This window comes from Quercus suber, unplaced genomic scaffold (genome assembly GCF_002906115.3).
Source record: "Quercus suber isolate HL8 unplaced genomic scaffold, Cork oak 2.0 scaffold_765, whole genome shotgun sequence".
NCBI lineage: Eukaryota > Viridiplantae > Streptophyta > Magnoliopsida > Fagales > Fagaceae > Quercus > Quercus suber.
In genome coordinates, this window is record NW_027070201.1 from 1 (window position 1) to 20,341 (window position 20,341).

At 36.3% G+C, this 20,341-nt stretch overlaps 3 protein-coding genes across 3 annotated transcripts; 2 read left to right on the top strand and 1 right to left on the bottom strand.

Annotated features, from left to right (window-relative positions):
• Positions 1 to 6: 6 nt before the first annotated feature.
• On the top strand, positions 7 to 2,343 carry LOC111986267 (elongation factor G, chloroplastic). The gene is made up of 3 exons (XM_024017903.2): positions 7 to 534; positions 983 to 1,495; positions 1,964 to 2,343. Exons 1-3 carry the CDS (start codon positions 73 to 75, stop codon positions 2,129 to 2,131), a joined length of 1,143 nt encoding a protein of 380 aa, XP_023873671.2. The 5' UTR covers positions 7 to 72; the 3' UTR covers positions 2,132 to 2,343.
• Positions 2,344 to 3,538: 1,195 nt separating this feature from the next.
• LOC111991577 (elongation factor G-2, chloroplastic) lies at positions 3,539 to 8,251 on the top strand. Its single transcript, XM_024023356.2, has 4 exons — positions 3,539 to 4,008; positions 4,996 to 6,410; positions 6,859 to 7,371; positions 7,842 to 8,251. Exons 1-4 carry the CDS (start codon positions 3,768 to 3,770, stop codon positions 8,007 to 8,009), a joined length of 2,337 nt encoding a protein of 778 aa, XP_023879124.2. The 5' UTR covers positions 3,539 to 3,767; the 3' UTR covers positions 8,010 to 8,251.
• Positions 8,252 to 10,318: 2,067 nt separating this feature from the next.
• Positions 10,319 to 14,277, bottom strand: LOC111986258 (hsp70-Hsp90 organizing protein 3). Its single transcript, XM_024017894.2, has 7 exons — positions 13,159 to 14,277; positions 11,842 to 12,130; positions 11,350 to 11,435; positions 11,014 to 11,237; positions 10,856 to 10,922; positions 10,713 to 10,772; positions 10,319 to 10,598 (listed from the first exon to the last, which is right to left on the bottom strand). The coding sequence occupies exons 1-7, from the start codon at positions 14,068 to 14,070 to the stop codon at positions 10,485 to 10,487; spliced, it is 1,752 nt and encodes a 583-aa protein (XP_023873662.1). The 5' UTR covers positions 14,071 to 14,277; the 3' UTR covers positions 10,319 to 10,484.
• Between the last annotated feature and the right edge of the window lie 6,064 nt (positions 14,278 to 20,341).

Genomic DNA, 20,341 nt, shown 5'->3' on the forward strand with positions numbered 1-20,341 from the left:
GAGAACCCAGAACTGATAATTGAAAGGGCTGCAAGTGATGATGAGCCATTCTCTGGACTAGCTTTCAAGATCATGAGTGATTCATTTGTGGGTTCCCTTACATTTGTGAGGGTATATTCAGGAAAGCTGACTGCAGGATCCTATGTACTGAATGCAAACAAAAACAAAAAAGAAAGGATTGGTAGACTTCTAGAAATGCACGCAAACAGCAGACAGGATGTTAAGGTAGCTTTAACAGGTGACATTATTGCTCTTGCTGGTTTGAAAGATACCATTACAGGCGAAACACTGAGCGATCCTGAGAATCCCATTGTGCTTGAACGGATGGACTTCCCTGATCCTGTGATCAAGGTTGCAATTGAACCCAAGACTAAAGCTGATGTTGATAAGATGGCAACTGGGTTAATCAAACTTGCTCAAGAAGACCCTTCTTTTCACTTCTCACGGGATGAAGAGATCAACCAGACAGTGATTGAAGGAATGGGAGAATTGCACCTTGAGATTATTGTTGATCGACTCAAGAGGGAGTTTAAGGTTTATATCTGAGACCTAAGTTTTAGATTTTCAAATTCATATGTTCTATACCTGGGATCATGATCTGGCACAATGCACCTCTTTATGATGCCTCTTTGGGACAATACTCTAATCAACATGCACATGCACAAGCACCTATATATATATATATATATATGCTTGAACATATAATAGTGTAAATGGTTATGCATGCACATGCATTTGCAATTTTGCATCATGTTACTTCTTCATTTGTTCAGTTTGCACAAGTTTGAATTATTATCCTTACCATGAGAGAGAGCAAAGGAGAAGAATGTGAGTTAATATCTACAGTCTGACCAATTGTCTGATCAGTAAAGATTTCTAGTTTACTCTATTGGCAACTCCTATTTGAGAATATGCAAAGAACAAAATGGTTGGTTGTATTGTTTTTTTGAATTGTCATAATGGGGCTGCTTGTTTTACATAGGTGGAAGCTAATGTTGGTGCGCCTCAAGTAAACTACCGAGAAAGTATTTCTAGAATCTCAGAAGTGAAGTATGTGCACAAGAAACAGTCAGGTGGACAAGGTCAGTTTGCTGACATCACTGTACGGTTTGAACCCATGGAAGCAGGTAGCGGATACGAGTTCAAAAGTGAAATAAAGGGAGGTGCAGTGCCCAGAGAATACATTCCAGGTGTGATGAAAGGATTAGAGGAGTGTATGAGTAATGGTGTGCTTGCAGGATTTCCTGTTGTTGATGTACGTGCTGTGCTAGTAGATGGATCTTACCATGATGTCGATTCAAGTGTCCTGGCATTTCAGCTGGCAGCCAGAGGAGCTTTTCGTGAAGGGATGAGGAAGGCTGCCCCAAAGATGCTTGAACCCATTATGAAAGTTGAAGTTGTCACACCTGAGGAACATTTAGGAGATGTGATTGGTGATCTAAACTCAAGGAGAGGTCAGATCAACAGCTTTGGTGACAAACCTGGCGGTCTCAAGGTATGTCCAACAATCTCTTGTCTCTCGCTTAACCTTAACATATATTCTGAAAATTTTCTTACCACAGCATTTACTGTATTGCTTATTTTTCAGTCAACTCTAGCTACCTCTTATAACCACATACTAAATTTTGCGTAGTCCTTGCATTCATAGTGATTGATTGCAACTCTTCATTGTAAAACTGTACACTTTTTACACATCTATCTCAAGACTGTATACCAAGTTCTAACTTCTAAGGCATAGTAAGTGAAAAAGACAATTGTAAAAAAGGGAATAATTGACTGTAACAGCATGTGTTGTTTGGGCTTCCTGTGGTATCTTGGACCTTTCATGAATTAATGCCTTAAAACAGGAAATGGAATGCTGATGATTGAAGCAGTGGCACTTGATCATAAGCTATATCTTCATTTTTCTTATATTCCTTTATTCTTGGGTCCTAGTTCACTGGTTGTTTTGGGATTATTGCAGGTGGTTGATGCACTCGTCCCACTGGCAGAGATGTTCCAGTATGTCAGCACACTCCGGGGGATGACAAAAGGCCGTGCATCCTATATCATGCAATTAGCCAAGTTTGATGTTGTCCCTCAACACATCCAGAATGAACTCAGCTCTGCCAAGGAGCAAGTTGCTGCTTAATTTATTCTCCCTCGTGAAGAACAAGGAGCAATATATTTTTGTCAATTTAATATTTAGAATTCGACTGAACAACATAAATTTTTTTGTTTTCTTTCTTTCTTTTTCCCTTTTCCCTATACTTGCCCTGTAACATTTCATAATGCAATCTTAGACTTGGTCCAACTCTACACAAAATTGAACAAGAAAAGGCTGTGATGAAAACATTTTGCCAATATCATAGATTCATAATTGAGTAAATATAATTGGGTTTGTAGCAATGGGGGGGAAAATGTTTCTAACTAAACTCGGCATAAAGTGGACTCGAAACAACAATAAAAAAATTAAGTCAATAGCAGTTCATAAAGTAAATGTGAACATTTGAAAAATGTGAACTACAACAATTCCTATTATTGTTTAGGTTTTCAGAATGTTAATACTTTATACAGCACAATAATTTTAGGTTCTGACAAATTAGGGAATGACACTTGGCGAGGGCGGAGAAACCTTCCGGAAATGTCCAATGACTAAAATGTTGAGCAGTATAGGCAACTACATGCTCACCATTTGGTAGCCAGGATTGAGTTAGTAAATGCCCAGAATGTTAGATTCAACACAGCATTTAGGGAATTTCCCTTGAGCCGTAAGGCTTGGGGATGTTGGGGACACCATTAATGAAGTTGTCGGAAAAATTATTAATTATGGTTTTAATATGATAGAATTATTAATTTTAATTTGATAGAAAGAGAAAGCAAGTAAAATTTTGGAAGATTGAAACTTTTTACATTTTTAAATTATGGCAAACATAGTAAAATGTATTAATAAAATAATAAAATTTAATTACAAAATTAATTGTAGCATTAAATTATAACCTTACTTAATATCTTTTTTTTAGAGATGAATTTTGACAAATTTACCATTGAATTACATTTTCATCTTATATTCTTCATAGTTACAAAATTTCTAAAAATTAAAGATCAATAGTATGTTAGTAATAAATTGTTTAAATTAAAAGTTTTATAGTTTAAAATTATATTTAGTTTTGAATTTTTTTTATTCAAACCCTAATATGTACTTCTATTTATCTTTTTTTTTTTTTTCATTTTTATGTTAAGAATATAACTTAAAACAAAACAAAAATCTTTTAGATAGTTGTATAATTAGCTCACGTATTTAAATTTATTATAAAATGGGTTTAAAGGATAGTTTAGTGATAATGAGTCTAATGATATCCTTTATAGTGTCATATATATATATATATATATCCAGTATTTACTTATCTTTAAATTTTTCAACAAAAAAAAAATTAAAAAGCTAAAATTAATATTAATATGCATGACATAATTAGTAATTTTATTTCGAATGGGGGACAAAAAGAATTCTATTTTCCCTAATTTTCTTTTTCCAAGAATGAAAATGAAAATACTCCAGAAAGCAATCTTCCGGTTCAGAACGACCGAGACCGAAAACGAAAGACAAGCCAAAACTCACGAGCGCCTCTAACCTCTTATATACTTTTGCGTTATCCCCAAACCCAAACCATAACTACCAGATGGAAGTGTGAGAGACTGAGTAATAAGAGAGACAGAAGAGAAGAGAGCCCAAAACAACAAAAGAGAAAAGCTCTCTCACTCACAGTCATACAGTACAGAAACAAAAAATGGCGGCAGAGTCTGTGAGAGTGTCAGCTTCCTCAGCGTGCAATTTCAGTTTCAATGGCTCTCAAAGAAGGCCTACAATCCCTCTCTCTCCAGCTCGCTTTCTGGGTCTTCGTCCTCGACGACAATCATCTTCTTCTTCTTCTTCGTACCTTGGCACTGTGCGCCTTAACTCAATATCTTACAAGCCCTCCACTTCGCAGAGCAGAAGAAATTTCTCTGTCTTCGCCATGGCCACTGAAGGTCTCTCTCTCTCTCTCTCTTAGGTAGTTGAAAGTTAATTTTTTGGTGTCATTTGCGTGTACCCTTTTATCCAAATTGTTAAATTTTAAGGCAATTATGTGAAATTGATGGGTAGTAGATTCTTTGATTACTTAGTTTGTATTCGGTTTCATTTGCTTCCTGCTGAAGTGAATCAAAGTAAATTTTCTTTGTTCTACAAATTAGTTGTTTAATATCTTTATGTAGTTTATAGCTGCTTTCAAGTTCAATGAATGCTCACTGTCAATTTCCAGTTTCTTTTTTATGATTGATAAGAACTTCATTGATCAAAACACAGTAAAAGAAGCTGCATAAGCAGCAAACATAAACTTAGAGTCCAGAATAGCCAACAAAACAACAGCCAAACTTACCTTGAAACCCAGAGCACATACAAGCAGAAACCACTAACAAGTACCACATAGAACAAGAACAAGCAAGAAACCAGCACAAATAAAACAACTCAAACTACTCAAACAAAACCTGGCCTATCATCAAAGGATTTGCTGAAGTCTGCAGTTTTTGCACCTGCTGGCTTTTAGAGCATATCCTTTCCCATTGATTTTATTATTCCTATAAGCTCATAAGGCAAAGAAATGATATTTTGAATGTATGTCAAATTGTGTCACTTTCCAAAATTCTAATATTTAGTGTCCATATAGTGTGGAATGGGACCATTTGGCTCTCTTCAAATGATGAAATGAATTTCAGTCATTACTATTTGTAGTTCTGATATTTAGAAACACAGCCACATATTTTAAGTCTCAAGAAAATAGTTACTTTTGCAATGTATTGGCAATAACTTCTATACATGATAATGGGATAAGTGATATGCATTCTTGCTTGTTTCATTGATTATATCATGGCATACTGTGGCCAAAGCCTATATAGATTACTCTTCATTATGGTCTGTGAAACCTTTGTGTATCAGCTAACATAGCAGAGATTATTTTTCTTTTGTCTTTTTGCCAGAGTCAAAGCGTGCAGTACCATTGAATGATTATCGCAATATTGGAATTATGGCTCACATAGATGCAGGAAAAACTACCACTACCGAACGGATTCTTTACTATACAGGAAGAAACTATAAAATAGGGGAGGTACATGATGGAACAGCTACAATGGACTGGATGGAGCAAGAACAAGAAAGAGGGATTACCATAACTTCTGCTGCAACTACCACATTTTGGAACAAACACCGGATTAACATTATTGATACTCCTGGCCATGTCGACTTCACTCTTGAAGTGGAACGGGCTCTCAGGGTATTGGATGGCACTATATGCTTGTTTGATAGCGTTGCTGGTGTGGAACCACAATCTGAAACTGTTTGGAGGCAAGCTGATAAATATGGGGTACCCAGAATATGCTTTGTCAATAAAATGGATCGTCTTGGAGCAAACTTTTTCCGAACAAGAGACATGATAGTGACAAATTTGGGTGCTAAACCACTGGTGATTCAAATACCTATTGGTTCAGAAGATACTTTTCAGGGAGTTGTTGATCTTGTGAAGATGAAAGCTATAGTTTGGTCAGGAGAAGAGTTGGGTGCTAAGTTTGTCTATGAGGATATTCCAACAGATCTTCAAGAGCTAGCACAAGAGTATCGATCTCAGATGATAGAAACCATAATTGACTTAGATGATCAAGTTATGGAGAGCTACCTAGAAGGAGTTGAACCTGATGAGGAAACCATTAAGAAATTAATAAGGCAGGGAACCATCTCAAGCAGTTTTGTCCCAGTATTATGTGGCTCAGCTTTTAAAAATAAGGGTGTTCAACCATTGCTTGATGCCGTTGTGGATTATTTGCCTTCTCCAATTGATTTGCCAGCAATGAAGGGTACTGACCCTGAGAACCCAGAACTGATAATTGAAAGGGCTGCAAGTGATGATGAGCCATTCTCTGGACTAGCTTTCAAGATCATGAGTGATTCATTTGTGGGTTCCCTTACATTTGTGAGGGTATATTCAGGAAAGCTGACTGCAGGATCCTATGTACTGAATGCAAACAAAAACAAAAAAGAAAGGATTGGTAGACTTCTAGAAATGCACGCAAACAGCAGAGAGGATGTTAAGGTAGCTTTAACAGGTGACATTATTGCTCTTGCTGGTTTGAAAGATACCATTACAGGCGAAACACTGAGCGATCCTGAGAATCCCATTGTGCTTGAACGGATGGACTTCCCTGATCCTGTGATCAAGGTTGCAATTGAACCCAAGACTAAAGCTGATGTTGATAAGATGGCAACTGGGTTAATCAAACTTGCTCAAGAAGACCCTTCTTTTCACTTCTCACGGGATGAAGAGATCAACCAGACAGTGATTGAAGGAATGGGAGAATTGCACCTTGAGATTATTGTTGATCGACTCAAGAGGGAGTTTAAGGTTTATATCTGAGACCTAAGTTTTAGATTTTCAAATTCATATGTTCTATACCTGGGATCATGATCTGGCACAATGCACCTCTTTATGATGCCTCTTTGGGACAATACTCTAATCAACATGCACATGCACAAGCACCTATATATATATATATATATATGCTTGAACATATAATAGTGTAAATGGTTATGCATGCACATGCATTTGCAATTTTGCATCATGTTACTTCTTCATTTGTTCAGTTTGCACAAGTTTGAATTATTATCCTTACCATGAGAGAGAGCAAAGGAGAAGAATGTGAGTTAATATCTACAGTCTGACCAATTGTCTGATCAGTAAAGATTTCTAGTTTACTCTATTGGCAACTCCTATTTGAGAATATGCAAAGAACAAAATGGTTGGTTGTATTGTTTTTTTGAATTGTCATAATGGGGCTGCTTGTTTTACATAGGTGGAAGCTAATGTTGGTGCGCCTCAAGTAAACTACCGAGAAAGTATTTCTAGAATCTCAGAAGTGAAGTATGTGCACAAGAAACAGTCAGGTGGACAAGGTCAGTTTGCTGACATCACTGTACGGTTTGAACCCATGGAAGCAGGTAGCGGATACGAGTTCAAAAGTGAAATAAAGGGAGGTGCAGTGCCCAGAGAATACATTCCAGGTGTGATGAAAGGATTAGAGGAGTGTATGAGTAATGGTGTGCTTGCAGGATTTCCTGTTGTTGATGTACGTGCTGTGCTAGTAGATGGATCTTACCATGATGTCGATTCAAGTGTCCTGGCATTTCAGCTGGCAGCCAGAGGAGCTTTTCGTGAAGGGATGAGGAAGGCTGCCCCAAAGATGCTTGAACCCATTATGAAAGTTGAAGTTGTCACACCTGAGGAACATTTAGGAGATGTGATTGGTGATCTAAACTCAAGGAGAGGTCAGATCAACAGCTTTGGTGACAAACCTGGCGGTCTCAAGGTATGTCCAACAATCTCTTGTCTCTCGCTTAACCTTAACATATATTCTGAAAATTTTCTTACCACAGCATTTACTGTATTGCTTATTTTTCAGTCAACTCTAGCTACCTCTTATAACCACATACTAAATTTTGCGTAGTCCTTGCATTCATAGTGATTGATTGCAACTCTTCATTGTAAAACTGTACACTTTTTACACATCTATCTCAAGACTGTCTATACCAAGTTCTAACTTCTAAGGCATAGTAAGTGAAAAAGACAATTGTAAAAAAGGGAATAATTGACTGTAACAGCATGTGTTGTTTGGGCTTCCTGTGGTATCTTGGACCTTTCATGAATTAATGCCTTAAAACAGGAAATGGAATGCTGATGATTGAAGCAGTGGCACTTGATCATAAGCTATATCTTCATTTTTCTTATATTCCTTTATTCTTGGGTCTTAGTTCACTGGTTGTTTTGGGATTATTGCAGGTGGTTGATGCACTCGTCCCACTGGCAGAGATGTTCCAGTATGTCAGCACACTCCGGGGGATGACAAAAGGCCGTGCATCCTATATCATGCAATTAGCCAAGTTTGATGTTGTCCCTCAACACATCCAGAATGAACTCAGCTCTGCCAAGGAGCAAGTTGCTGCTTAATTTATTCTCCCTCGTGAAGAACAAGGAGCAATATATTTTTGTCAATTTAATATTTAGAATTCGACTGAACGACATAAATTTTTTTGTTTTCTTTCTTTCTTTTTCCCTTTTCCCTATACTTGCCCTGTAACATTTCATAAAGCAATCTTAGACTTGGTCCAACTCTACACAAAATTGAACAAGAAAAGGCTGTGATGAAAACATTTTGCCAATATCATAGATTCATAATTGAGTAAATATAATTGGGTTTGTAGCAATGGGGGGAAAAATGTTTCTAACTAAACTCGGCATAAAGTGGACTCGAAACAACAACAAAAAATTAAGTCAATAGCAGTTCATAAGTAAATGTGAACATTTGAAAAATGTGAACTACAACAATTCCTATTATTGTTTAGGTTTTCAGAATGTTAATACTTTATACAGCACAATAATTTTAGGTTCTGACAAATTAGGGAATGACACTTGGCGAGGGCGGAGAAACCTTCCGGAAATGTCCAATGACTAAAATGTTGAGCAGTATAGTCAACTACATGCTCACCATTTGGTAGCCAGGATTGAGTTAGTAAATGCCCATAATGTTAGATTCAACACAGCATTTATGGCATGTTTGAATGTTTAAAAAAGGAAGAGGAGTAGAGTAGAGGAAAGGAAAATAATGCAATTACCTTGTTTGGAAGTTTTTTAAAGAATGAGAGGGAGGGGTTTGGAGGAGTTTGGAAGGGTTTGGACTCTCTCTAGCCCTCCAATTTTAATTCTCCCAATTTAGAAAGATTTAGAGGGGAGTAGAGTACATAAACTATTGACCAAGTAAATTACCTAATTTACCCTTATTATATTAACAAAATTACACAAGAGGAATGGCTAATTACTCCCTTCTCCCTTACTAATTTTAAAAACATCCAAATAAAGTGGAGGTGAATCATTCCCCTCTACTCTCCTCCCCACTACTCCCCTCCCCTCTACTCTCCTCTACTCTCCTCCCTCTCTAAACTTCCAAACAAACCATTAGGAAATTTCCCTTGAGCCGTAAGGCTTGGGGATGTTGGGGACACCATTAATGAAGTTGTCGGAAAAATTATTAATTATGGTTTTAATATGATAGAATTATTAATTTTAATTTGATAGAAAGAGAAAGCAAGTAAAATTTTGGAAGATTGAAACTTTTTACATTTTTAAATTATGGCAAACATAGTAAAATGTATTAATAAAATAATAAAATTTAATTACAAAATTAATTGTAGCCTTAAATTATAACCTTACTTAATATCTTTTTCTTAGAGATGAATTTTGACAAATTTACCATTGAATTACATTTTCATCTTATATTCTTCATAGTTACAAAATTTTTAAAAAATTAAAGATCAATAGTATGTCAGTAATAAATTGTTTAAATTAAAGGTTTTGTAGTTTAAAATTATGCATAAAATATAAGTTTATAAATTATATAGTAAACAATATCTAATTAATACAAAATTTGACATATAAATTAAAAACATAAAAAACATACAATTTAATAGTTAAATTTTCAAATTATTTTCTTTTCAAATTTGCAAAGTTGTGCAACTTTGTCATTAATGGAATGTACATTCGAAGAGAAAATAATTTTTATCTATAAGCTTTTAGGCCTTAATTAAAGAAGTTTTTTACATTGAAAGAGTAATTATATAAAAAAACACTCCATATTTTGCCCAACTAACCCCCCAAAACCTCTCATTTTATTCACAACCGCAGTTACATTGTAAATTTACACTAACACTACTTATTTTTTGCATTTTTTTTTTACTGTATCCCAAGGATTAAAAAAAAAGTAAATATTATTTTATTTTTTTATAAAAAAGTGGATAGTAGTTATTATATGTGAAAAAAGCAAATTAAAAAAATCAATATTAGAATGAAATGTATGCAGAATAAATATTAAATATGATAGAATGAAATACATATATCAATTACAATATATATTATTTAGCAAAAAAATTACAATATATTTACCATATTTATTTGTTTTATAGTGTGTGTGTGTGTGTGTGTGTGTTTGTTGAGCGAAGGGCCTACATTCAATACTATAAAACAAATAAATATGATAAATTCTATTTTAGGGGCCTTCGTCCATTTGTAGGCATTAGGCCATTGCCAAAATCTAAATGGCCTATTAATGTTTGAGCAACCCCTGCCTGCCTGTTAGGGTGTGAATACTATCCCCATCCTCAACCTAGTTGAACCAAGAGCTAAACCAGCCAATCAGATAACCTCTAAAGAACATGTGCAGTGTGTGTTTATGGGAGAGAGAGAGATTGAGAACCAAAAATGTGTAATTTAAAACACAACGACGACCTCCACTAAACAATTTGAAAATGAGGAACATCACAAAATTTTGCCAATTCAAATTAGTTTGTTTAAATATCCCCTTAATTCACACAAAATACAATCTGAGTAACGCAGAAGTCTTTTGTCCATGTTACATCTTCCCCCTCAGATTCATCTAATCTGAACAATTCCTGCACTAACCAGCTTCTGGATCTTGTTCATCACCATCGGGTTCTTTGTGTGTTCTTGAGCAGCCTTGGGATTTTCCTGGAAATCGATCAACACCTGCATACATCACCCAAAGCATTTTTAGCAATTCCATATGCTATAGAAAACAATAAAGAATCATTTGAGATCACAGGTTTAACTTATAAAGACCGAAAATTAAAATGAGCATACCTGTCTCATAACAGGGTCTTGGAGGATGTTCTGAATTTCAGGGTCCTGCATTCCCTTGGCCTGCAAGGTGGAAACTTATGTAAAGACCACAATCCCAAACTCATTTCATAAATCAGTCTAAAAAAGAAAGAGAAAAGTCACACCTGTCTCTCCTTCAATTCATCAGGTGTCAAATCTCCACGGCTAGCCTTGTTAATTTGTTCTACACATCTGCAAATTATTTTGATTTGGCAGTTAAACAAGGGCTTTATACCATAATCTATGTCAAAAACGACAAAAGCAGTCAGGTTAAAAACCATACCTCTTCACACCATCAAGCAATTCCTGGTTGTTAGGATCATGCTTCAGCCCCTCCTGATATGTTTCCAAAGCTTTGTCATATTCTTTCATGAAAAACTGGACAGCACCTTTTCTGTTATAACCCTTGGAAAAGGTTGGATCAAGCTCAATGCACTTTTCTGCATCCTTCAATCCCTCTGGTAAAGCCCCGAGTTTTGTGTAGCATGCAGCTCTATTGCTATATGCCTGCAAGACAGCAAGTGTATCAAACGGTGATCCATTGCATTTACTCTTCTTGAGACAGAACACTTAAATATACTTTGGCAGCACAAATGAATGAGTGTCAGAGGTTTTTTACCCTTGGATCTTTTGGGTTTCTTTTCAAGGATTCTGTGTAATGCTTAATAGCCTCTGGATATTTCTGCTGCTTGAAATACTCATTTCCTACATATACCATAGACAAGCAGTCAAGAAAGAGATAGACATGAAGAAATTCTTAGAAGTTTTCAGGAACATGCAGCAATGCTAGCACAAAAACCTTATATTTTAGACATAATAATACACAATATATGGACCCCACATAATAGAGGTCAGGAATGGCATTTTAAAATTATAGGAAGTGCAATTGATTCAGAGCTAGTCCAGGGTTGCAATTCAAGAGGAATAACTATATAGGAGTGTAACCAGTCAATCAAAAGACACAAACATAATGTGTGAAGAAACCATTTGTAGGATCAGCAATTCTATCAAGAGATACAAAGCACAACAGCTACTTTTGGATACCTTTCTCATTTGAGATAGAAATAAATAAATAAATAAAACAGTAGGTGAAGTGTTCTACACGGGATACCTTTCTCACGTTCCTCATCAGCCATTTTTGGATCAAAGTACTCTTGCTGCTCTAGTTCCTTCTTTGCTTTTTCAGCATCGTTAAGTTTCTTCAATGTGTCTGGGTTGCGGTGCTCAGTGAGAGCTTTCTGGAAACTCTCAATAGCAGGTTCATAATCCTTTGATGTTTTTGCCATTTTCACCAGGGCACTTCCCTTCCTAGTCAAAGCTTTCGCTATCATTTTAAAGTCTGATCTAAGCTCTCTTCCCCTTTCAACAGCCTTGTCACAGTCTTTAATACAATCCTCATACTGAAATAACAATAAAGTTAAAAGTTGAATTAGGGTGCAGTTAAAAAGAAATAAATGTGAATATCAGACAGTTTAATACAGCCAAGTAAACAGTCCAAATGTTTGTTGTTCATATCAGAATCAATCTGTTCATTGGACAGCAATAAGAATAGTGGAGGCAATTGTTAGGACCATTTTAGGTGCTAACATTTAAGGTGCCAAAGGTATGCCCACAAATTGGCACAAAAACAGTTTGAGGCAAGCAAACAAACAAAAGAATGAACAACTTCCTACTGATGCTGTTCTATCTCTAGGCTAAAACTAAAGGTTCATGAGACAAATCTACAGGAAAATTTAAAAATTCTTAGTCACTCAATTACAGAGTCATATTTTCTTCTTATAACAAGATTACATTTATATGTTTATATATTAGTGGGTAAGGCTTTGCTCCAGTGCACTGGAGGCAACAAGATCTGGAAATATGGCAAAAATCTGACATATGTCGGTATATTGTCAGCTCTAGTGCTGTCAAGATTACAGGATTTGGGTAACTCAGCAAGTTGGGCCCAGATGAGGTTGATTAAGGTAAAGAAAACTCTTTTCTTCATAATAATGCCACACCCTATCATTTTATAGCCAGTGAATCAAATCAAAAAGTACAGAAAATCAGTATGTCCAAATGATAGTCCACTATTGTTGCAATGAATTGATAAATCATAATTCAATAACACGTCCACATGAACCTCAACTCACTAAACTAAAACCCGAAATATGGAAGAATGCAAATTCAGGGCTTTTTTTAAATCTTGCCCATTAAGGTTTTAAACATATGATATAGTGAAAACAGAGACCAAAACAAGTATGATGACAGAAAAGGCATTTCTCATGAAACACAAAAATCGACAAACAAATTAAGAATTCCCACAAGTGCAATTGATCCTATTCCAGTAGCCAACTACACCAATAGAAACTAAATTGTAACAGTCAAAATCAAAAGCAAGCAATAATTTTTTTTTTTTATAAAAGAGGTATTGTCTCAATTGTGATACCTGACCCATTTCGAGATAAGTAGCAGCTCGATTCATGAGATATGAAATGTCCTCATCATCCAACTCCATGGCCTTGGTATAATGCGCGATGGCCGTATCGAAATCCTTCTTCTTATAAGCAGCATTCCCCAATTCCTTCTCACTCACCGCCTGCGCCTTCCTCTCCTTCTTCTCCCTCTCCTCCTCGGTCAGCTCCATCGGCTCTGGCTCGGGTTCGGGCTCAGGAACCTTCACAGGCTCAGCCTCCGCAGCTCTCTTCCTCTCCGGCGGAGAGGAAGGAGACGGAGAAGACTCCGGCATCTCCGTGTCCTCAGAAGTAGGCGTACGGAATTTGAGATTAAGCAAAACCCCTAGGGCTTGCATAACCCTCTGGTCCTTGAGGTAAAGGTTGAGATTGCTAGGGTTTTTCTGGATCTCCTGCATCATCTTCACGAAATCAGGCTGTTGAAGGTAAGCCCTAGTGGATGGATCCGCAGTCAGCTTGGCCCACATCTCCGGACCGGAGAAAGCATCGCCGAAGAGATTGTTTCCCGGCGGCGGAGGACCGGCGCGGGACCGAGAAGCCGAGGCTTGAGCATCGGCTAAGCCGGATTTGAGAGCCTCGTTGTTAGGGTCGTATTCGAGACCTTTCTTGTAAGCTGAAACGGCGTCGTCGTAGTGAGCCAAGCCGAGATGAGCCGCGCCGAGTCGGCTATAACCCTTGGACCAGTCGGGTTTGAGCTCTACGGTCTTCTTAGCATCGGTCAAGGCCTCAGAGTACTTGTTGATAGAAGCGTAGGCGGCGGATCGGTTGGAGTAGAGGACGTGGTTGGTCGGAGCGAGATCGATTGCTTCGGAGAAGTGGCGTATGGCGGTGGGGAAGTCGCCGGCGGAGAACGCCGCGTTGCCTTTGGCTTTGGCTTCTTCAGCCATGAATCGAAGAGAGAGAGAGAAAGCGATGAAAGATTAGAGTTTTGGTGATGAAGGAAGGGTTTGGATGTAATTGAGAATTGTGAGAGAAAGAGAGAGAGCTTATATAAAAGGAGAGAAAGGAACGAGAGAGTTCTAGTGAGTGGTGTAAAGGAGAGGCGCAGAGGGGTTCTGGAATGTTCCTACACGTTGAGTCTTGACTAGACTTTAGAGTTGTTTTAAGAGTTGTGTTGGGTCTTTCGCTATTTTGGATTCGCTCGTGCCGTGTGGTGTGCGAGACTTTTATGGGATGGAGCCACGGAGGAGACTTGCTTGGAAATGGAAGAGACTTTTAGGGTTATTTTAGTAATGTTGTTTGTATTTTTTAAAAATATGTATAATTGAAAAAATATATGAAAATATTTGTAATATTATTTAAATATTGTTGTTTAAAATACACTACCAGACAGCTTCTTAACGGTCTTTCTTTACTCTTTTTGGTTGGAAAACTCATAATTGAGTGTTTGGGAGTGCAATTACTTAATTAATCATAAGTGAAAAAGGTTGATCCCTATATTTTAGGTTAATTTTTATTTTGGTCCTTACTTTTTTAGAGTGCCTATGTTGGTCCTTGAAAATAAAAAATCGAAAAGCGTTACTATTTTAGTCCCTACCGTTATCTTAATAACAAAAATTGTCTACATGACAAATGGAGTGCATATAAAAGTAAATTGATTTTAGTCCCTATCGTCCATATTATGCACTTTGCTCGTCACGTAGACAATTTCTGTTATTGAGGTGATGGTAATGACTAAAATGGTAATGATTTTCGATTTTCAAGGACCAATATAAGCGCTCTAAAAAAGTAGGGACTAAAACGAGAATTGGCACAAAATGTGATGACCAAAAGTGCATTTTCATCTTAATCATATTTGTATGTGGTTGAGAAATTTCAAATTTGTGATTACCAGTTGACTTGACCTCATTGGCCAAACCAAATAGGAAATACAACTTTATATGTTTACAACTTGAAAATGTTGTAAATGTGTCATTTTTTGTGTGTGTACAATATTAACCATTTTTTGTAAATGTGTACAATATTTATCACTTTTTGCAAATGTGTACAATATTTTTCACTTTTTTCGTGTTTACAATAGAAATTTATATTGTACCGTACAATGTAAAAGAAGAATTTCTCATGAGAAATAATAAATCTAGACATGCACTCAATTTATTTATTTTATTTATTTTTTTTTTTAGGAATGGCAATCGGTCGGGTTTGAAGTTGGTTTCTTTATCTCCAAACCCACCCCGCCACTCACCACCCATGACCCAAACCCGCCCCATTAACTAAAAGGGTTTTTTTTGCCCCTATACACGCCCACAGGCCCTACCATGCCTCTTCAAGGCCCTGAACTAGGGCCCAATCTAAAGGGCCTGAAGGCCTAAACCAAGGCCCAATTAAAAAAATTGATTCAATTTCCTAAAGCCTAAAGGGCAAGAGAAAATAAGATCAAAAAGTGTTGATTTGTAAAAAATTGAGGAACAAAATCAAATGGCTCATCCAAAATTCCTATCAAAATACAAAGTTTCTCAGAACACATTCATTCCAGCACATCTTCAACCCCAAATTCCAAATCAAAATGCAAACATCTCCAATAGATGATACATTCAAACCCACGAATCCACAAAACTTCATTCCCACCTTCATTCTCCAAGCCCTAATTTTCAAACTCTAACCATCAAATCAACCAACTTAAACCAAACCAAAGGGGAAAGATACTTTGGCCATAGACTTAAACAAAGACAAGGTGGAGAATGAACCCAAAAAAAAAGGGGTGGAGAACGAACTTGTGAGACAGAGGACTATAGTAAAGTGGAGAAGTAGGAAGGAGGGAGGGCTTGAGGGGGGTGGCTAGTGGCGGGCTGAGAGAATGAGAACGAGGTCATGACTAGTGAGGTTGGGTTGAATTGGTGAGAGTGAGAGCTTGAGGAGGGGGGCGGTGGCTAAGAGAGATTTAGGAAGTGAGATTGATTAGGGTTTGAGAATAGTTTGTGATATATATCGTTAGGGTAGTTTAGTAATTTTAATGTATACGTGTAGGGTTCAGGTTTAGGGTAGGTATGAATAATACCCGCACCCAACCCAAACCCACTATGGGTTGGTTTATTAAAACCCAAACCTGCCCTTAATGTTCCACGGGTTGGGTAAAACTCGATCCATTATGGTCGGGTCGAGTACTTGTGAGTTGGATAAAAATTTCCACTCCTATTTTTTTTAGAGGCATGCAATTTCATAACTTGTTGATTTGTGTGATGTTGAGTGGTGAACACTTTCTCTCTCCTACTGTAATTACTAATTTTTTGAATCCATATTTTGTGGTGTGAAGTATATTTGTACATGACTATAAATCATCATTTTTGTCCAAAATATGTTGTCTTGGTTATTTTTCATTTTTGCGATATATTGCTTGTCTATGGTTTGATTTTAGTCCATGAGTTGCCGATTGAAGTATTTTATGTGCTCTTTGTAATAGTGAAGAATTTACTTTGATACATCAATTGGATTTTTACATAAAACATGATCAAATCTTGTCAAACTAGGGTTTAGCCATAAATTAATCAAGTTTTCCATAAAATGAAGGCATTTTGACCTTGGTTAACTATGATTTTTTAATTCGAAAGCTCAAAATGGTTTTTCAACAAATTCCAAGGCATGATTGGTTTAAAAATGCATTTTAGGTTATCTTAGTCTTTTAATAAAGGATTCCATAAACTTATGGGAGGGTCAAAATGGGGTGATTACGCTTGATATATGATTACTTATGCTCCATTTGTTTTGATGGAAACCTTATGTAAAGAATTTTTTTTTTTGGGTGTGTTTTTGTGTTTTATAATATATAAAATAAATAAAAAATGAGTTAAAAGATAATTATCTCTTAACTTTCCTTATTTAGTTTGGCATGATATAGAGTTGTTTTCCATAAAATTTTAGCGGAAATGAACTCTCTCATGTTAAGCTAAATAAGGAAAGTCAAGAGTTAGTTTTCCAATTCATTTTAAGGTCCTTACCAAATATAGGAAAATGAGATAATTTTTTAGAAAATAATTTTTTGGAAAATATTTCATTTTTCTAAAAATGTTAATGTCAAAATAAACATAGAGTTAAAAATTAATTTACATGCTTTCCATAGTTCGCTGTTACTTTCAGGTTCTCCTTCAAGCATAAAAAATCCTCTTAAGGGTCCGTTTGTTTTGGTGGTAAATGATTTCAGGAAATCATTTACCACCTGACCTGTGTGTTTGGAAGGCAAAGGAAAATCTAATTTCCGGAAAATATGCCTCATCTTTGACCAAATTTTCACCTTTGACTCGGAAATGGTTTTACGCTTTTATTTTACCTTCAAACCATTTCCGGGTCTCTCGCACAAAAACGCTTCTCGCACAAAAATGCAGAAAAAGAAGAGAGCCTCTGAGAGAACGAAAAACAAATCAAAAAAAGAGAAACCAACGCAGAACAAGAGCCAAGAACACACAACTGAAGAACGCAAAAAATAAGAGAAACCAACGCAGTCCGATCCACCAAAAAAAAAAGAGAAACCCAGAACAAACGGATCGATCCTTCGTCACCGATCTCATCGCCTCCTTCGTCACCGATTGCGCCAAGATCGCGCCGCCCTCTCGATCGCGCCAAGTTCGCGCCTGCGAGATCTCACCGAGATCGCGCCGTCCTCCTCTGGGTCAGATCATCATCTTCGATCTCATCGTCGTCTCGATCGCGATCTTGTTTTGAGAAAAATGAAAAAGAACGCTAAAATGGAAGCTGGGTCGAGTTCACAATTCCCAGACAAGCCGGAGAGAGTGAAGGGTGCTTCCATTTCCTCCAGGCTTGGGTCTATGTTTCCAAAGAGAGGTTTTGATCATAGAAACGGTGGTGGGTCGTCTCCCAAAATCGAGATCGACCCGATTCTGAGCCGGACTAGGCCGAATTAGGGGATTGAGATTGAACCGCGAACCAGGGCGCCGCCCTCTCGATCTCGTCGTCCTCCTCTGATTTTTTTTTTTTTTTTTTTTTTTTTTTTTTTCCGTTGTGGTGGTGTGGACGGTGGATTTTCTGTGGGTTTTGTGTTGCTGTTGTTTTTTTTTTTTTTTGATGAACTGATTGTTGTTGTTGTTGTTGTTGTGGTGGTGTTGTTGTTGCTGGAATTTGCTGTTGTGGTTGTTGTTGTTGTTGTTGCCGGAATTCGTTGCCAGAAATTGTGAAAAAATGGTAGGAAAATAACATTTTCCTAATAGAACCAAACACATGAAAATATTTTCCATAACAATTTTTATAACACAACCAAACACTTAAAAATATTTTCCTTTTCCGGAAAATAGCATTTCCGGAAAATAAGTATTTTCCGAAAAATATTTTACGGGAACCAAACGGACCCTTAATTGACCCAATATTGAATAGGTTTAAATTAAAATAAGGGAAGATTATACTTTAACACACAAACTATACGCCAGATTACATTTTACATCATAAACTATTTGAATGCACAACTTATACCATAAACTATGACCATTGTTACACTTTACACCCTGAGATTAATTTTACAGTCAAATTAAACATAAATTAATAAGCATATTATTTTGCTGTTTAAAGACCAAAACACCTACTTTTTTTTCTTGTTTCTTTTTTTCAGCTATTTCTCTCTCTCGCATGCGTAAAGGTAGTTAGGTACAACTCTCTCTCTTTCCCAAGCAGCTCTTCCCCTCTCTCTCGGCCAGTAGCTCTTCTCCTCATTCTCATTGTTCAGTTGCTCCTCTCCTCCAATCCTGCTGAACATGTAATCATAAATGCCCAAAACAAAATCATCAATGACACCAGCACCGCGACTCCACTGCTCCACCGCTGTAATGAAATCCCTAAGTCCCAAAATCAAAATTTGTTCAAAGCCCTAAATTACATTCCCAAACCATCATCGACACCACCATCCTTAGTTTTTTTCATTGTAGTATCAACTGTTTGGGCCATTTGGTTTTTCCCTTAGAAATCCACAAGGTTTTCCCCACCTTTTGATTCTACTGTGATAGTTTACATATATATAAATAGAGAATTTGTTTGATAATGACAAATTTTGTTGTGTGCTGTTGACTTCAATTGCTAGTTTTAACAATCGTGTCCCAATAGGAAAGCGACAAAGGTTTTAGTGAAATCACTAAATTTGCTTCTCTTATATAAAAATCAAAATTCAGTGGTTGAAGACTTATATGGGATACTTTGTTTTGGGGTTTGAACCATTGCCATAGCTCTTTGAGTTGGTTTATCCTTTTTGTCTCCTTTACATTGAAATCCTATCTTTCAGTTAATTCTGGCACTAGATTGTTGATCAAAAACTAGTTCTATATTTTGGATATTATATGTTGATTCTAATACATGTATTTTTTGCTGCCTGCTGATTTTTTATTCTGATACATCATACATGTTTGTTTTTGCTGCCTACTGTTTTTTTTTTTTATTTGGGAAAAGGAGAGATACGCACGAGAGAGAAAGAGAGCTAGAAACAAAAAGAAAGAAATAAGCTATGCACGAGAGAGATAGAAAGAGCTGGAAAATAAAAATAAAAAGCTTTTGTTTTAATTGTTTTTGAAAATGGTGTTTTGGTCTTTAAATAATATGTTATTAAGCAAAATCATGTGCAAATTATGTGTTATTAATTTCTGTCTAACTTAACCCTAGAATTAACGCTAGGGTGCTAAATGTAATAAAGGTCGTAGTTTATATTGCAAAGTGTGCATTCGAATAGTTTGTGGTATAAAGTGTAATATAGTATATAGTTTAGGATGGTAAAGTGTAATTTTCTCTTAAAATAATGTAAAAACAAATTCAGTAGTAATAACATCATTTATGATGATATCCATAGATGTGGTTCAAACCCCCTTTCTCTTTCCCTCTATCTGCCTTTTTTTTAAAAAAAAAAAAAAAGCACTTTTGAAGTTTACTTACTCTATTTCATCAAATTTTCAAAAGAAAAAAAAAAAAGGTCTACCTCATTCTATCCTTTCCTAAAAAAGACATATACAAGATGATGGTAGCCTTGTAACTCAATTATTACATTCTAGTATCTGTACTATATATATAACATGATTCCCCTTCTTGATTTAAACTTTTCTGAAGGTCAAAAATACCTCATCCAGTAAAAAAAAAAATATGCCTACAAAAATATGATCACTCTCTCATTAACTCATGTCTTCCAAAAAACTCTACTTATCAAAACAAAAAAAAAAAAAAAAAAAAAAAACTTCT